The 15,285-nt window shown below is 39.5% G+C and overlaps 1 protein-coding gene across 9 annotated transcripts in view; it reads right to left on the bottom strand.

Moving 5' to 3' along the window:
- LOC140547132 (multiple PDZ domain protein) overlaps positions 1 to 14,960 on the bottom strand; it is a 75,757-nt gene extending 60,797 nt beyond the window's left edge. For all 9 annotated transcript variants that reach the window (XM_072670687.1, XM_072670689.1, XM_072670691.1 and 6 more), the window contains exons 1-3: positions 14,880 to 14,960; positions 10,678 to 10,723; positions 3,626 to 3,795 (exon numbers count right to left, since the gene is read on the bottom strand). In XM_072670687.1, the coding sequence (XP_072526788.1) occupies positions 3,626 to 3,795; positions 10,678 to 10,693 (186 nt within the window). In that variant the 5' untranslated portion in view covers positions 10,694 to 10,723; positions 14,880 to 14,960. The remainder of the gene's footprint in view (positions 1 to 3,625; positions 3,796 to 10,677; positions 10,724 to 14,879) is intronic.
- Positions 14,961 to 15,285: the final 325 nt, after the last annotated feature.

Below are 15,285 nucleotides of genomic sequence, written 5' to 3'. Positions count from 1 at the left end.
AGAGAAATAAGGGAGAGAGGTGAAATGGTGAAAGAGAAAAAAGGAATTGGAAGAGAATGGTGAGAAAGAGGAGACATCAATAAGAGAGAATGAGGAAATTAAGAGGAGAAAACAAGAGAAAGAGAGAGAGAAAGGAGACAGGTGAGAGAGATGTGAAGCAATGAAAAGGTGGGAAAATGAAAGAGAGAGAGGGGTGAGGAGAAAGAAAAAAAGAAAAACAGATGAAGAGAGAACAAATAAGAGAGAAGAGAAAAATGAGAGAGAGAGAGAGAGAGAGAGAGGAGAGAGAGAGACAGAGGAGAGAGGGAGACCGCTGGCGTTTGATAATCTCCATTCCTGCACCATCCCAGCCTCCCCCGACATAGCTCACATAGTTTCAACACACACTCTCAGTCTCAGGTCGAACCCAGATGCTCGACAAGCTTCAAAAACCACAGTGCAGTAAAATCAACCCTCTTCACTCCAAGCGCTCATTCACCACATTACGGTGCTGATTCAGGATCAGCCCACCCACAAACAACAGGACAGTGGTGACTTGGTCATCATTAGTTCAGGCACAAGAGAGTTCACTAAAGGTCACCTAACAGTGGGAAGAACCACTCCTGGCTTGGAGGACGCTAGCGAGATGTTGTGGCATGAGCTGTATTAGATGATAGAAGGTGTACATTATAGAGGTGAACTGGTTCACAGTGGAGCGTCGATTGCTCTGTAGCACTCGGGGGAGTCGCCGTAACCCTCTGGTATCAATGGTCTGCGGGGTTCCACTGGCACTCAATGCCATTCTCGATACACCTTCAAAACAGTTACTGAGTTACTGGAGCCTTCCTGTCAGCTCCAACAACCACTCTGACCTCTCTTGTCAACAAGGCGTTTCCATCTGCAGACCTGCTGCTCACTGGATGTTCCCTGTATTACCTCATTCTGAACAACTCAGAGACTGCTGTTCTGAGAATTTAAGGAGATCAGTGGTTTACGAAATACTCAAACCAGCGAGTCTAGCATTCAGAACCAATCAATCACTGACATCACATATTTCCACCTGTTCTGAAGGTTAATGTGAACATTACCTGAAGCTGCTGACCTGTATCTTCCTTTACACACTGCATTGCTGCCACACAATTGGCTGAGTGAAAGGATTAGAAGAACTGCATGGATGAGAAGGTGTTCAGCCGTTCCTAATAAAGTGATCGGTTCGTGTATAGCTAAAGCAGGATCGCACCTACTGCATTAACCAATTAAACGCTCTAAACTCTATAGCTAAGCATATACACTATAGGCCCTAAAATAGAACCCTGTGGCACTCCACAGCTAAACGGCTTTACAATAGTTTTCACTTTAGTATTAATGACTAAATCATCTGAATAAGGTTTAAGGGGTGCTGGATATCAGTGTTTGTGTATAAGAGTGTGTATGTTAACATGTATATGTGTATAAGTTTACCCTCTTGGGAATGGGGGGGGGGAACGGGCTATAAAAACTGCGTGTCCAGATACTTTTTTTTGGACAAGAGCTAAGATTTAACTTTGATCGCCTTGAAATAAACTTAACACCGCAGCCGTCTCCTGGTTCTCCCTTCGGTGCAAGAAAGAAAGAATCTACTTCAGGGATTAAAACTCACTAGACGGCACTTTACCTTTTTATTTAAAGCGGGGCAATGATTCAAATGACCATTCAAGTGTTCATCCAACAACTGTTGAGCTTCTCAAGGCCAAAACGTGGATTTCTCTTGACGGGTAAAAATGAACAACTGCCACTGAGCAGCACAAACTAAGTCTGCTTACTTAATGAACTGCACTGTGCCAAAATTCATTACGCAAGATGCAAATACAGACCCTAAATCTGCTCTCTTGCCGTAGGAATGCTGACTGATGTAACCTCTGACTTGCTAACCGTGGTTTTAGCGGATGAACGAGCAGCTGACGTGGGTAAGGATGATTAAAGGTTCACAAAGTCAGATCAGTGAGTCATAACTCAGTTCTCCAAACGCTACAGGACTGAAACACTTGTTTCTGTAGCTCGAGGCCTTATACTGAGCAAATGAGTGACGCTACATAGCTCACCACGGCCAAATGGCACAGTCAGTGAAGTAGAAAACCCGTGGGTCACGTGGGGGAGAACTTTGCGCTACATTATGGGTACTGGATTCCTTGTCAGCTGTGGGTTGTGTGCATGTTTATGGTTCAGTACAGATTTCCACAGCTTTAGCTGCAGAAAATAGATTCTTTGAACGTATTATGTAATGTACTAATTGCTGCCTTTCATGAAGGAGTAATGACTCAATTAAGTAAATGAGACTAGACTGCTATTTAAATTGATTATTAACAAGCCGGCGAAAAGGAAGCCATCAGTTTCATCCTCTTTTCCACAGCGGGTTGAAAAATATACTGGTTCATTTTGGGATTTCTTTCTTTCTTGTTTTAAGTTATTAGTTGTTGTTGTTTTTTTACAGCCCCGGCTGGATTCTCAAAAGCTTTCCTAAGAAAAATCTTTTAGCAAACAAGAACTAGAACTGATCCTGGAGAAAACTGCTAGTTCTCTATTACTAACAGCAGTTTTGCTAGTTCGGACCATACCATCAGCTTATTATGATTTGGGAGAGGACTAAAGTGAGAGGAGAGAACTCAGGAGAACTTCCCCAGGCCAGGCCCCCCTCTGATAAATTGAGCCAAGGATTATAGATGAGGGTTAAAAGTGAGGAGACAGAGTGGTGGAGGGTTGTGGAGGCTTGTCTTGGACACATAAACAAGATAGAGATAATATTTATAGGATTTTAGATTATGGCAGGCATGTTCCTACTCACAAATATGTGTTACATAAGAAGAATCTTCACTTTTATTACTGTTAAAATACATATTCACATTAAACATCTAGTAATTCAGCTATTAAAACGGATCATTTTAAAGGTTTACGTACTTGACTACTGAATTATAGTTTAAGGCATGTATGAGGCCAGTAGAAGGTTAAGAAAACATTTGCTACATAATTCTTTCAAGAATACCAACTGGTCTTAGCTTTTGTCTTTTTCGGAAAGTCAAAAACAGAGTTCATAAGAAGATATAAAAAGGATAAAGATAAGGAAACGTTTTAAGAGTAAAGTTAAGCAAAATAGTTAAGCAAAAAAAACTGTTCTTAAGAAGATATGAAAAGAAAAAAAGTTCTGAAATAAGGTATGCAAAAGTAACAAGACAAAAGGTAAAAGAAAACCTTTCAATTTAATTTTAAGAAGAAAAGAAAAAGTTCAATAAATGTAAAGAGAAAAGCAAAAAAAGAGACAAAAAGTAAAAAAAAAAAAAACTTTAAAAAGTTAAGCAAAAAACTATTTTTTTTTCTATTTTTAAGGAGAAAATGAAACTTTGAAGTTAAAGTTAAGCTAAAACTATGAATATCTTTCCCAGGAGACTTTTATGAATGTCGTCCTGATCATTCAGAATATGAATTTTTTCATAACTTGAGTTACTACCAGGTTCGGCACTGCCTTTGGTTAAAATAACACAGGATTGCTCAAATTACATCAGTTAGGCCCAGAGTCTAGCCTGTTTAATAGAAGAACAGCTGAAGGACATGTCTATTGAGCGCAGGGCTAAAGACATGCTGAGGTGGATCGTGGGTAATGTAGTTTCATTACCTGTTCCTTCAGGTGCTGTACAGATTTCTGCAGGGCGAGGATCTGGTGGAACAGAGGACTCTGTAGGACAGATTTGAGCAGGCTTAGTTTCTCATCAGAGGGAACGTCACCCCCCTTCTCCTTCAGACGAGCCTGCAGACGCTCCACTGCCTGCAGACAGCGCTGGGTATCTGTGGAGCATCACACACACTTACTTCAGAGATACAGCACTTACATGACAAATCAGGAATTGCAGGCATTTCAGTCTCTAATACCATACACTGAAAAAGTAAGGTATTTTAAGTGTATACACATTACAGCTGCCCCTTGATTACAGATTATTATTTTTTTCATCATAACAGAAGTCCTGGTTTTCTGTTGTAAGCTGATTTAATAAAAAACAAACTAAACACATAGACTAAACAAATAGCAGTATTTTTTTTTTTTTTAAATAGGACATTTTCATTATGTTTTTAATAAATGTACATTATGTTTACTCATATTTAATATTCATATTTATTTGTGTACACTTAAATGTTTAAATCTATGTTTCATATAGTTCACATTTTTATTTATTTATTTATTTTCATTTCTACACAGTGCATCATACTTACACTGTTAGTAAAGTGCAGGTTGTAAAATTTACACCGTAGCCTGCGCAAGGGGCCTATATTGTTGTGGGAGATTATACACTGGTGCATCTGCTTTGCTCTGCACCATCGAAGCACTAGTCTGGCAATGGGGTTTCTATGCAGCCGCGTTGACTGCTTTGGCTAACACTTTTTCTCCACACAAAAAATGGACTTAGCACATTCTTAAAATATGGGTGCTTTAGTTAATGTCAGAAAACACAACAATTTATCAAACCTTAAGGCATACATTTTTTTTGCGTATTCAACACTCATCACTCATCACTGTCAGTAGTAAATAGAGGGTATTTATATAGACAAAGGACATTTTCTACTAAAAAGCCATGTTGAGGTGGGTTAATGATATATCCTGGTTTTCTCTTTTATACATTTACATATAAACTAAAAAACACAAATACTGGAACTGGATCAGAGCAGTCGTGACGTGTTAAATCTCAATTTCCTTATTATGTAAATTAAGTGTATATATTGTTATTACATTCTTTCATATTTTATACATTTTATACTTTTTATACATATTTGTTTTTATTTGGTTATTTGGCATATTTGCTCTATCCTTGTATTTGATATACTCTTAATAATAATGTTACATATATATCTTATACAGTATAATATTATATCTTATTGTTTCATGTGAACGGGCAGTTATAAAAGCATTTTGCTGCTAGTTGTACCCTGTATAACTATGCATGTGACATATATTCACATTACTCACACTTTATTTACAACACCACCAGCAGTAACAATTTTAAGAGGACCATAAAACCATGTCCAGTCATTGTTTTGCTTTTTTTTGTGCGCTAGTTGCTGGACGCTCTGTTCCAGACTGGGTAATAGAATCTGAAATGCCTTCTGGGTAACACTACCCACCCCGTTTCTGCTGAGAATGAAGTGAATGATTGATGATGGGAGAGAGAGAGAGCGCGAGAGAGAGAGAGAAAGAGAGAGAGAAGAGAGGGCTATCGCTCTTGCTACCACTGCCCAACAGAGTTCATCTTATAACACATTCTTAAACATCTCTACGTCTCTAAAGCTGAGGAGAAGAATGAGAAAAAAATGAACCACAACACCAGCCAACACCAAATCCTAGTGTTTTTTAAAACCAAGTTTATGAGGGTAAAGTTTAGGCTTGCTTACAGATACCACCTCCCTAATATTGTGTAGGTTCACCTGTGTGACCCGTCTGCAGATCCCTCAAGGCCCTTTGTTGCGAGCTGGGGGCTCCATCTGACTTGTTTGTTCAGTAGGTCTCACAGACGCTCAATTGGACATCTCAAAAGTGTGACAGTACCCTACCCTGACACTACCCTGCAGGTCGACGCCACTGCCACTGCTATGTGTCAAAGTAATACTCATAGGAATGTCAGGATCCTAAGTTTCCCAGCAGATCATTGCCCAAAGCATCCCAGTGCCACAGCCTGGACAGTGCACTTGCACCCTTCCACATGATGTCAAACTAGGCCATCTTCTTCCTCTGCTTCATGCTCCAGCTTTGATGCTCACATGCCCATTGTAGGCGTTTTTCTCGTTTGGACAATGGTCAGCATGGGCACTTTGACTGGTCTGTGAGTATGTAGCGCCAAGCACAGCAAGCTGGGATTTACTGGGTGTTTCGACTCTTTTTCTCATAGGCAGCTTTAACTTTTCAGACATTTGTGCTACAGTGGCTCTTCTGTGGGATCAGAACAGATGGGCCAGCTGAGTCAACTGATCTGACTCACTGAAGTGGACCTCATAGACTGTTTCAGCATAAACAGTCCCTCCAGAACTACATAGAGTAGGAGATTTTAGCAGAAATCCATTGTATAAACCCATCCTTATGAAGATGAATGCAGATGGATGCAGTTCAGAGGTGATCAAAACAAGCACTGGTCATCAGAGATGGAAAGAAGGTCATCTGGCCTTTATTACATTCTCCACAATTAGGCAAAGGTGGTGGCACAGGCCTGAATGCATGGAACCGCAAGGCCATTTTTTTGCTTTTGCTATACACTGTAAGTATTTATTTCCCGTAACCTGCTATTTACATGTCATCTGTCAAGCCTGGAGGTGGTAGTGTCAAGGCTTGGGCTTGCATGGCTGCTTCTGAAATTGGCTGACTAACCTCTATTGATTATAAAACTAATAAGATTATAAGGCCTACATGAGCCAGTTTACACTGTATGCATTTCTATGAAATCAGGAGGAACTTGATCATGCAGCAAGACAATGACCCAAATAACACTACCAACACAACAAAGAACTTCACCAGAGGAAAATTGGAACATTTAAAGCCTTCAGGATTATTTTTCCATAGGGAGGAGGGTTAATGTAAGTATTTCCAGAGTTTCTAAGTGGTCCAAATGCACCATGTCAATCATTTCTACAGACTAAGTCGCTCAACTTCAATGGATCCAAAACCTGAGCTAAAGCTAACCAGTTTCTCTCTCCTGATTCAGAGCATTTGTTGTCAGACTGACGGTTTAAAAATTATTAACATGATAGGTTTAAAATAACGCAGGATGAGATGGCCTAGTTGCACTACGTCCACAGCTTATACAGATTATGTCATTATGAAGTGGGTTATAAGATGGTTATTATGTATTATGCACATTTTATTTTGGACGGTGACAGCAGTGCGCAAATGTTATTCTTATTTCATATCAATTTTACAGGCGTCCTGCAGTAAAAATACATTACTCCGTCTCTCCATGTAAAACTATCCTGTCCGAATAGGACCTAAGACTGGCCAAGAGAATCACCAGACCTTAACTCAACCGAGCATGCATTTCACCTTCTAGATAGGAGTCTGAAAGGGTGAAACCCCTAAAACAAACAAACTCAATTGAGCATGCATTTCATCTCCTGGAGAGAAGACTGAGGGAAGAACCCCCCCCCCAAAACAAACAAACAACTAAAAGAAGCTGCTGGAAAAGCCTGGAGAAGCCTCCCAGAAGAAGAATGCAGATCTGCTTGATACAGTTATTGCAAGACACAGAAAGGCAACCAAATATAGTAATAAAGTTCTTTCCTTTCATAAAATGACCGTATTACATACTGCACAGGTACTCACAATACATGGGACACGAGTTACAATAACAGACGCATAGGGGCTTAAGTCCTCAGTATTGACTCTGATGTCCAGGTGCAATGAGTGAAGCTCTGCAGGCAAGTTTGGACCAGCGGAGGTCATTTCTGTGCTCATGGAGCGTGACTAAACCCAAGTGTGTGTGTGTGTGTGTGTGTTTGTGTGAGAGTGAGCACAGCTCTTTAACAGTGGTCTCAAACAGCGCCTCCTCACAAAGCACTGACAGGAAATTCAATAACAAACAACAGCTCTCTCTGTAATCTCAGAGGATGCTCATGCTCGCAGAGTCCGAACCAACTTGGAATTCTGTGATCTCTGCTTTTGTCGGCTCAAACTGTTTAAATAAACAATTCTGATATAACGCTGTTTGACAGGAAGACCTCCCGGACATTAATCCGAGAGATTTTGTGCCGTGGTCCTGCTGGATACTAACACAGCCTTTGTGTGAGGCCTCCTTCCGTGGCTGTTGAGATCAATTATGTCGCAATCAAAAAACTACATCAACTGGTTCTAGTTTGAGGCATCGGTGTGCATTCTGTCTGCTCCAAATGATCTGAACCAGTCAAAAGTTTTAGAACGCTGTGAATTTTTCAGTTGTCCAGTTTGTATTTTTTGTTTGTGACATCTGAGAACTTTTAGACATCCAGTGGATAATCTGCAATGGCACAAAGTCCAGTGTCCTTGAATGGTGCAAAGATAAGCAATAAACCTCCAGAGCTTTTGAGGAGGGGGGGGTTGGGTGGGGTGCTTTTGAGGAAACAAGTCATTGGATACCAACTTACAGCTTTGAAAAATGATGCATTTATAAAAGCAGTACTGGAGTAGACTGTGTTAATGCACTCTCTACTGCAGTATTCTGACAACACTGCACATCTGGACTGTTATCATAATGGCACCGAAGTGGTGGAACGAACTTCCCCAAAAACTGTGTCGCTTGCTGTCTTCCAACACTGACTGAAAACCCATCTCTTCCAAGAGTACTTGGGCGAAGTGTAGTGTGGAGTATTGTGATCTCTAAGCTTAGAGGTATCTTTTGGATCCTAGTCTCTACAAACTAGCAAGGATATTTTCGGATATGTAAACAGTGAAGCACTTTTGTAAGTCGCTCTGGATAAGAGCGTCTGAGAAATGCCTTAAATGTAAGCGTAAATAATGTGCATTATGGACTACGCAACATTGCCAGTGGACTTCTGACTGGCTTTCCTCAAAGCCTGGTGGCATCATTGCCATATCTTGTGTGGTCAATGTAATCACCCTGGCAAAGAATCCAGCTCAAGACCATCTTTTGTAGAACACCTGAGCAGAACAACAGTCCTCTGTGGTGGTACGGTGACTTATCTCAACAATTTATGAATAGTTCTAACCAGAGGAGGATGGGTTTCCTCTTGTAAGTCCTGGTTTCTTGCTACTACAGCATTGGCTTGCTCAACAGTGGTCTTTGATTCAGTAAAGCTGCTTTGTGACCACGCCAGTTGTAAAAAGTGCTATACAAATAAATTGGATCTTTATGGTCTAAGCTGGACTTGGTGGTCAGGGTGCTGGCCATCCAGGTAAAACACGCCCTGTGATAATAAGCAAGCTAGCTAGGCTGGCTTGGCTCTTCATCAGCATGGTGGGGGTTTTCAGAAAGCCTGTTATACAAATTATAAAAAGAAACATAATTCCCACCTTGGAGGTTTCTAATCTGTTACATGAACAGTCTGTTCCCCTTTAAATCCCGGACTAGCCCTGTCCTGAAATTTTGAGAATTTTCCCACTGTGGGAATAATAAAGGATTATCCTATCTTATCGTGGTGGCTCAGCGGTTAGAGCGCCGGGATATCGATAACAGGGTTGTGGGTTCGATTCCCGGGCTCGGCAAGCTGCCACTGTTGGGCCCTTGAGCAAGGCCCTTTACCCTCTCTGCTCCCCGGGCGCTGGAGTTGGCTGCCCACCGCTCTGGGTGTGTGTGTGTACTCACTGCCCCTAACACATGTGTGTGTGTGTGTGTGTGTTCACTACCAGATGGGTTAAATGCGGAGGACACATTTCGCTGTACAGTGTACACTGTACAGTGACAAATATGTGCACCTACCTAATTGTACGTGGAGCCTAACTCTGGAGCCTCTCTGGAGCTATCTCATTGTAAATCACTTTTGTTTCCCTAAAAACCCTTACAATGGATAGTTTGTCAAAGAAACATTTTTGTTTTTGAGAGTGAAGTTTATAGAACCTCCACGCTTTTTAGTAGGATAGTACTGTTTATCCAAGCCAAGCTCAATTTATAGACCCTTATTTCAAGACCATAATTGGTCACAGTGATTTCCTAAAGGACTGTACACAAATGCTGAAAACGAACATAATTAGAACCAAGTACATTGGGTTTTATAAAAGAAGCCTATTGTCTGTGTAATTTTCACAGATCAAAGGACTTGCTTCGACCCAGCAGGACACCAATCCATCAGTGGCATGTGACAGCCACCTCCAAATCTTGGAAATCTGGAAAGCTTCAGTCAGAGCTAATCTTTCCTGACTGTCAAAAGAGGAACTCCAGCAAACCCATTTGAGACCCCTAATTTTCATAGTATCTCCTACTCCAAATGTCAGCTGAGAAATGTGTGATACTAAACTTGCTTCTTCGTTTTGACACTGAGGCTATGAGGCTAATGTAGCTAACAAATAATGCAAGCTTCCTCCAGAGCTGTACATTGAGACAGTGTTGATCATATTACCAGATGGAGTCGGTCAACAAAGACAGGTTTGTGGTCTGAATATTGAGAAGACCCCCCTTGAGCTGCCATAACTTATCTGACCACTCGAGGCATGGACTCTACGAGACCACTAAAGGCTTCCTGCGGTATCTGGCACCAAGACGTTATCAGCAGCTCCTTTAAGGCCTGTACGTTGTGAGGTGGAGCCTGTATCCGACATGGATCTTATCAATGAGCCTTAGGTGCCCATGACCCTGTCGCTGGTTCATTGGTTATCTTTTCTCTGATTATTTTTGCATACCAGTAAAACCCCACAGAGCCTGCCTGAGATGTTCAGACCCAGACGTCTAGCCATCGCGATTTGGTTCTTGTCAAAGTGGCTGAGATCCTTATGCTTGCCTATTTGTCCTGCTTTTAACATTTCAAGAACTGACTGTTCACTTGATGCCACATATGTCCACCCCTTGACAGATTCCACTGTAGATGAAGATAATGTGTAAAATGTTTTTCACTGCACCTCCCAGTGGGAATAATGTTATGGCTGAAAAACATTTCTCAGCCCATTTAAACCACATCCAGTGGTCCTGGCATACTTTGGTATCAGTTATAAAAAGAAAAGATACTCATTAATCAAAGCAAAGCAGCTGTCAGCAATTGAAGACTCACCAATTGACTCAATCATCTTTTTCCAGTCTTCAATCCTCACTGACACCTGGAAAAAAATAAAATAAATAAATACTGTAAATAAATCATTAATTACAAGCAAACTATGAGCAACTGTCATTTGTTTGGTAGCTGACATGACTTCACTTAGGGTGTGTTTATGCTCAAAGCTTCATTCCCTTGGTCTGGACCAAGCAAGAAAATCCAGATCCATTGCTAGATTTTGGTTGTGGTTTGCTTTGCGTTCACACTGACATATTTGCAATCAAAGCAAAAGGGGAAAACGCAAGGGTTGCAAGTAGAGGTCTGCATAAGGTGTGTGTGTCTGCGAGCCCTGCGTGATCCATGCCATAACTAGCAAAAAAAAACTTTAAATCTGACCCCTGGACCCATACACCTGTCTTATTGAATCTGGACAGCTTCACATTGGTATTAAACCACATTACTGATGATGTACACATGCTAATTAGTTCACGGAACGAAGTACATTAAAGCTGTAAAATTTAACGCTTCTGTGGCTGCATCCCAAGTTGCACGTCTTTACTTTCCTGAGGCGACTATACTAATGAATGCAGTTCTAATGGTGCCTAGTTGTGAAACACTGTGTAGTAGTGTGGTTGTGTGAGGTTTGGCACACAGCCTTGCTAATCTAAAGAGTCATACAGACGAAGTTAAAGCACAGAAACGTGGGCAGGTCTTCACGGAGACTCACTCGTGATGGACAGCAGTGGACTCTGTGATGTTAGTGAGTGTTCACAACTCTGCATTTGGAGTTTGAAAGGGAGTGTTCACACTTACTCTAATGAACCGCACTAACAGAGCAATCGCACCAGGGTTCGTTTTAATCGAATGTAGGCTAGGTATCAACACAACCTTAAATATTCTCCTAGATTATCATTCACACTTAACAGTTAGTTTCACATCCCATATGAGATTTGTGGCCAGATCTTAACCCAGCTTCACTACTCTCACAGTTAAGTGAACCCATCACCTTTCTGAACTGTGTCTGATGGACGAAAGCACTCCAGGCATCCGTGATGTCTGATATCATAGCTTATAGGAGAAAAGGCAAGGCTGGAAAATAGCAATCCTGTTGTTCCTTATAAACTGCACTAATCAACACAAAAGTCTGTTGTAAACTGTAGCTTATTTAAACCAATTCTGTGGAAATTTCTGATTCCAAACTTTTAATCTTACTTTTTATCTTTTTTGTCACTGGCTCTGTTCAAAATAGCTACTGTGATTCCCAGTTTTCATGGGATTTACAACCCGAGCCAAATATTCCAGTGTGCAAGGAAAGAGATCTTCATCAGTGGTGGAACAAAGTATATGTACTTCTTGCTGAACTTAAGCGCTTATTCGAGGTTTTTGTACTTCAGTTACATTACTCAAAGAAGCCAGGCTTCCAAATGTTAGGGGTAATAATGAAATTTCACAACTGACTGGGAACTTTTCCCAATCAGGATATTTTTTGGGCATTTTAAAAGTAACAAAAACTTGGTGGATGGAAAACTCACCAATTTTCCTATTTTTTGGTTCATTTTGTTTTTTTCACAATTTCTTTTTTAATATTCTACTTTTCATTTGCCTACTTTCTTTACAAATGTATCAAATGGAACAAAATTGTATGATATGCCTTTTGATTTCAAGACAACAAATGAAAGTGGATGTTTAAAGAGCACAACAGAGAAGAGTGTTATTAATATTCTGCTATTATATTGTTATATTGTTGGTTTAATTATATTTTACTTTATTTTGTATTGAAATAATAATAATTAAAAAAACAAAGATGTAGGAGAACGAAAAAGCTCCATATCCTCACCTTACAGGACGTCCACACATATTCTACACTTCATAATAAATGAACCAACAGAAATGCTCTAGTAACTTTTAGGTTTTTAGACACTGGTACAGTATACAGTCTATAGTACACAGTGTGCTGTTTAAAACACAGCCATTGGACACAGCCATTAAAAAAGGTGTGTGCAGGTTCAAATCCCGCTGATGCAGAATGTCAATATATTGTAAACATACTTCATTACATTATTAGTAATGTTATTAATTAGTAATAAATAAAAATAAAGTAACAATGTAAATGACAGCAGTAACTCTTGATGTCCAAGGGTTTATGCAGGGCTGTTGTTGCCCTTTGTATTGGACTAATGCTCTTATTGAAGGATTGTCATTTGCCTATGGTCAGTCTCAGCCTAATTGACTTTGCCACCTGGCACCTGGCTCATGGGTGGGTGAAGAAGTCTCAAAACAGAGTCAAGCTAGGTTTTTGCAGATTTTACCACAACAAATATCTGAGTGTCCAAATTTTGAAATGAATGTTTTAGTAATTTAATGGAGCAATTAATTGGAAATGACTCAAAACCAGCATTCAGAACCTGTAATCGACATAATCATGCCCTTGATTTTTGATATTTTGATGTTATCATATTCTGTTAAAAGTAGCAAATATTTTTAAACGTCTGTTAGTACTTTCCCCAATGTGTGTATTCATGTACTTTTACAATACTTTCCCAGTACTTTATTCTCTGGAACATCATATTAAATTACAAGAAAACACTGTTTACTGAAATGTGATTTTACAAAAGACAATTATGTATAAGTGAAAAATATAAATTATGTGTTTAAACAGCTTTTAGATTTTAAGAAAACTAACTGTAAAATAAAAAGTTTTCATTAGTAAAAGTAATATTTGTTTTGTTGTTAACTTTTGTTATGCTGATATGTCAGTGTCAAATAAGTATTTAGTCAGTAACAGCAAAGCAGTCCAGGAGCCAACACATTTTTAAAGTATGAAAGAACATCTGTCAGATTCATATTATGTGAAAAAAAGCATAAACGTGAAAAATGTCAGATGTGAAGAGACACAGGTTTCAGGTGAAAGCAATGCTATACACCTTAAAGTGCCTTTATACATTAGAGGATGCTTAAGATACTGAATTTCTGCAGACAGGATTACTTCTGCTGTATTGAGGCAACCCATACCTGGCTGAAATGCACAATAAGCACATATTAATAGAATAAAATGAATAAATAATAATAATAACAATGTGGTTTCTGGTCCACATTCAGTAGCACTGTGAGTCTAGCTATAATGGTCTGATGGGTGTAACGTTACCTACAGTATAGAGACCTGCAGCCAGGCTGCGGGCTAACCTGTTATTGACGTCCCGCTGCGAGCCGAGCGAGTCGACTCACAGAAATTGAATGAATCACAGGGGTTTCTATACAAAAGGTTTGTTTCATTATTTAGCATTTAACATTTATGCAGAAATTATAGTCCCAAAATATTAATAAAATAATTAAATAATATATATTATAAAATAATGTAACTTTTTTTTTTACTTTAAACTTTAAAATTACTCTATTTAAAATAACAAATACTAAATACTATTATTAAATACCACATAGATCTCTTTTTTAGATATTAGATTGTATGATTAGTAATTATTTGTTTAAGCAGCTCATGTAATTTAATGCATGGTCCCAATATAATATAATAAATAATAATAATAAATAATAATAATAATGATAATAATGTGGTTTCTGGTCCACATGCAGCAGCACTGTGAGTCTAGCTATAATGGTCTGATGGGTGTAACGTTACCTACAGTATAGAGACCTGCAGCCAGGCTGCGGGCTAACCTGTTATTGACGTCCCGCTGCTGTCCTTACAAACATCCTATTCCAGCCTGAAGACCTCACATTATTCCCTGATTGATCGAAATACAGCCTGGCTACTTTTATCGATGAATTTCACACTCAGACAGGCTTCCTCTCCTCCTTCTTCTTCTTTAACTGAGCCGAGCCTGTTTGGCCACACCGTCGTCGAGCAGCAGGGCTGCAGCCAATCCGCTTTTCAGAGCTCTCCTCCCGGGGAAGCAACAGGCGATAAAGCCGAGACTTTTAACCACGTAAACCCGCAGGCAAAACAAACAAGACACGACGCCAAAAGCAACAAATATGATATGAGTTTTTACAAAAACCCTGATATAAAAGCTAGCTAGCGCTGCGGGTCTCTCGCAGTAGCTCTCCCTGCCTCCCCCTGTCTGTGTGTGTTAGCTGTAGCTAAGCTACACCGAACCGGGATTTATAACAAAGTACCCAAACAAACTCAGCGTAAGCCTTAAAAATACATTTACAAAAAGTTAAAGCGGTTTGACTAATGATAAAGGCTTGAAATGAGAACTTACTTATCCAACTGTGGTCTTCTGTGTTATCTCGTTACGGGACCGTCCCCGTTTCTCCCGTTTAACGGAATAGTGACGGGAATTCGTCAACGAATCGTTCATACGAGCCGAGCGAGTCGACTCACAGAAATTGAATGAATCAGAGGGGTTTCTATACAAAAGGTTTGTTTCATTATTTAGCATTTAACATTTATGCAGAAATTATAGTCCCAAAATATTAATAAAATAATTAAGTAATATATATTATAAAATAATGTAACTTTTTTTTTTACTTTAAACTTTAAAATTACTCTATTTAAAATAACAAATACTAAAATACTATTATTAAATACCACATAGATCTCTTTTTTAGAAATTAGATTGTATGATTAGTAATTATTTGTTTAAGCAGCTCATGTAATTTAATGCA

Source organism: Salminus brasiliensis, chromosome 24 (genome assembly GCF_030463535.1).
Source record: "Salminus brasiliensis chromosome 24, fSalBra1.hap2, whole genome shotgun sequence".
NCBI classification, from domain to species: domain Eukaryota; kingdom Metazoa; phylum Chordata; class Actinopteri; order Characiformes; family Bryconidae; genus Salminus; species Salminus brasiliensis.
The sequence above is the reverse complement of the archived record's forward strand: the minus strand, read 5'-3'. Positions and strand labels throughout refer to the sequence as shown.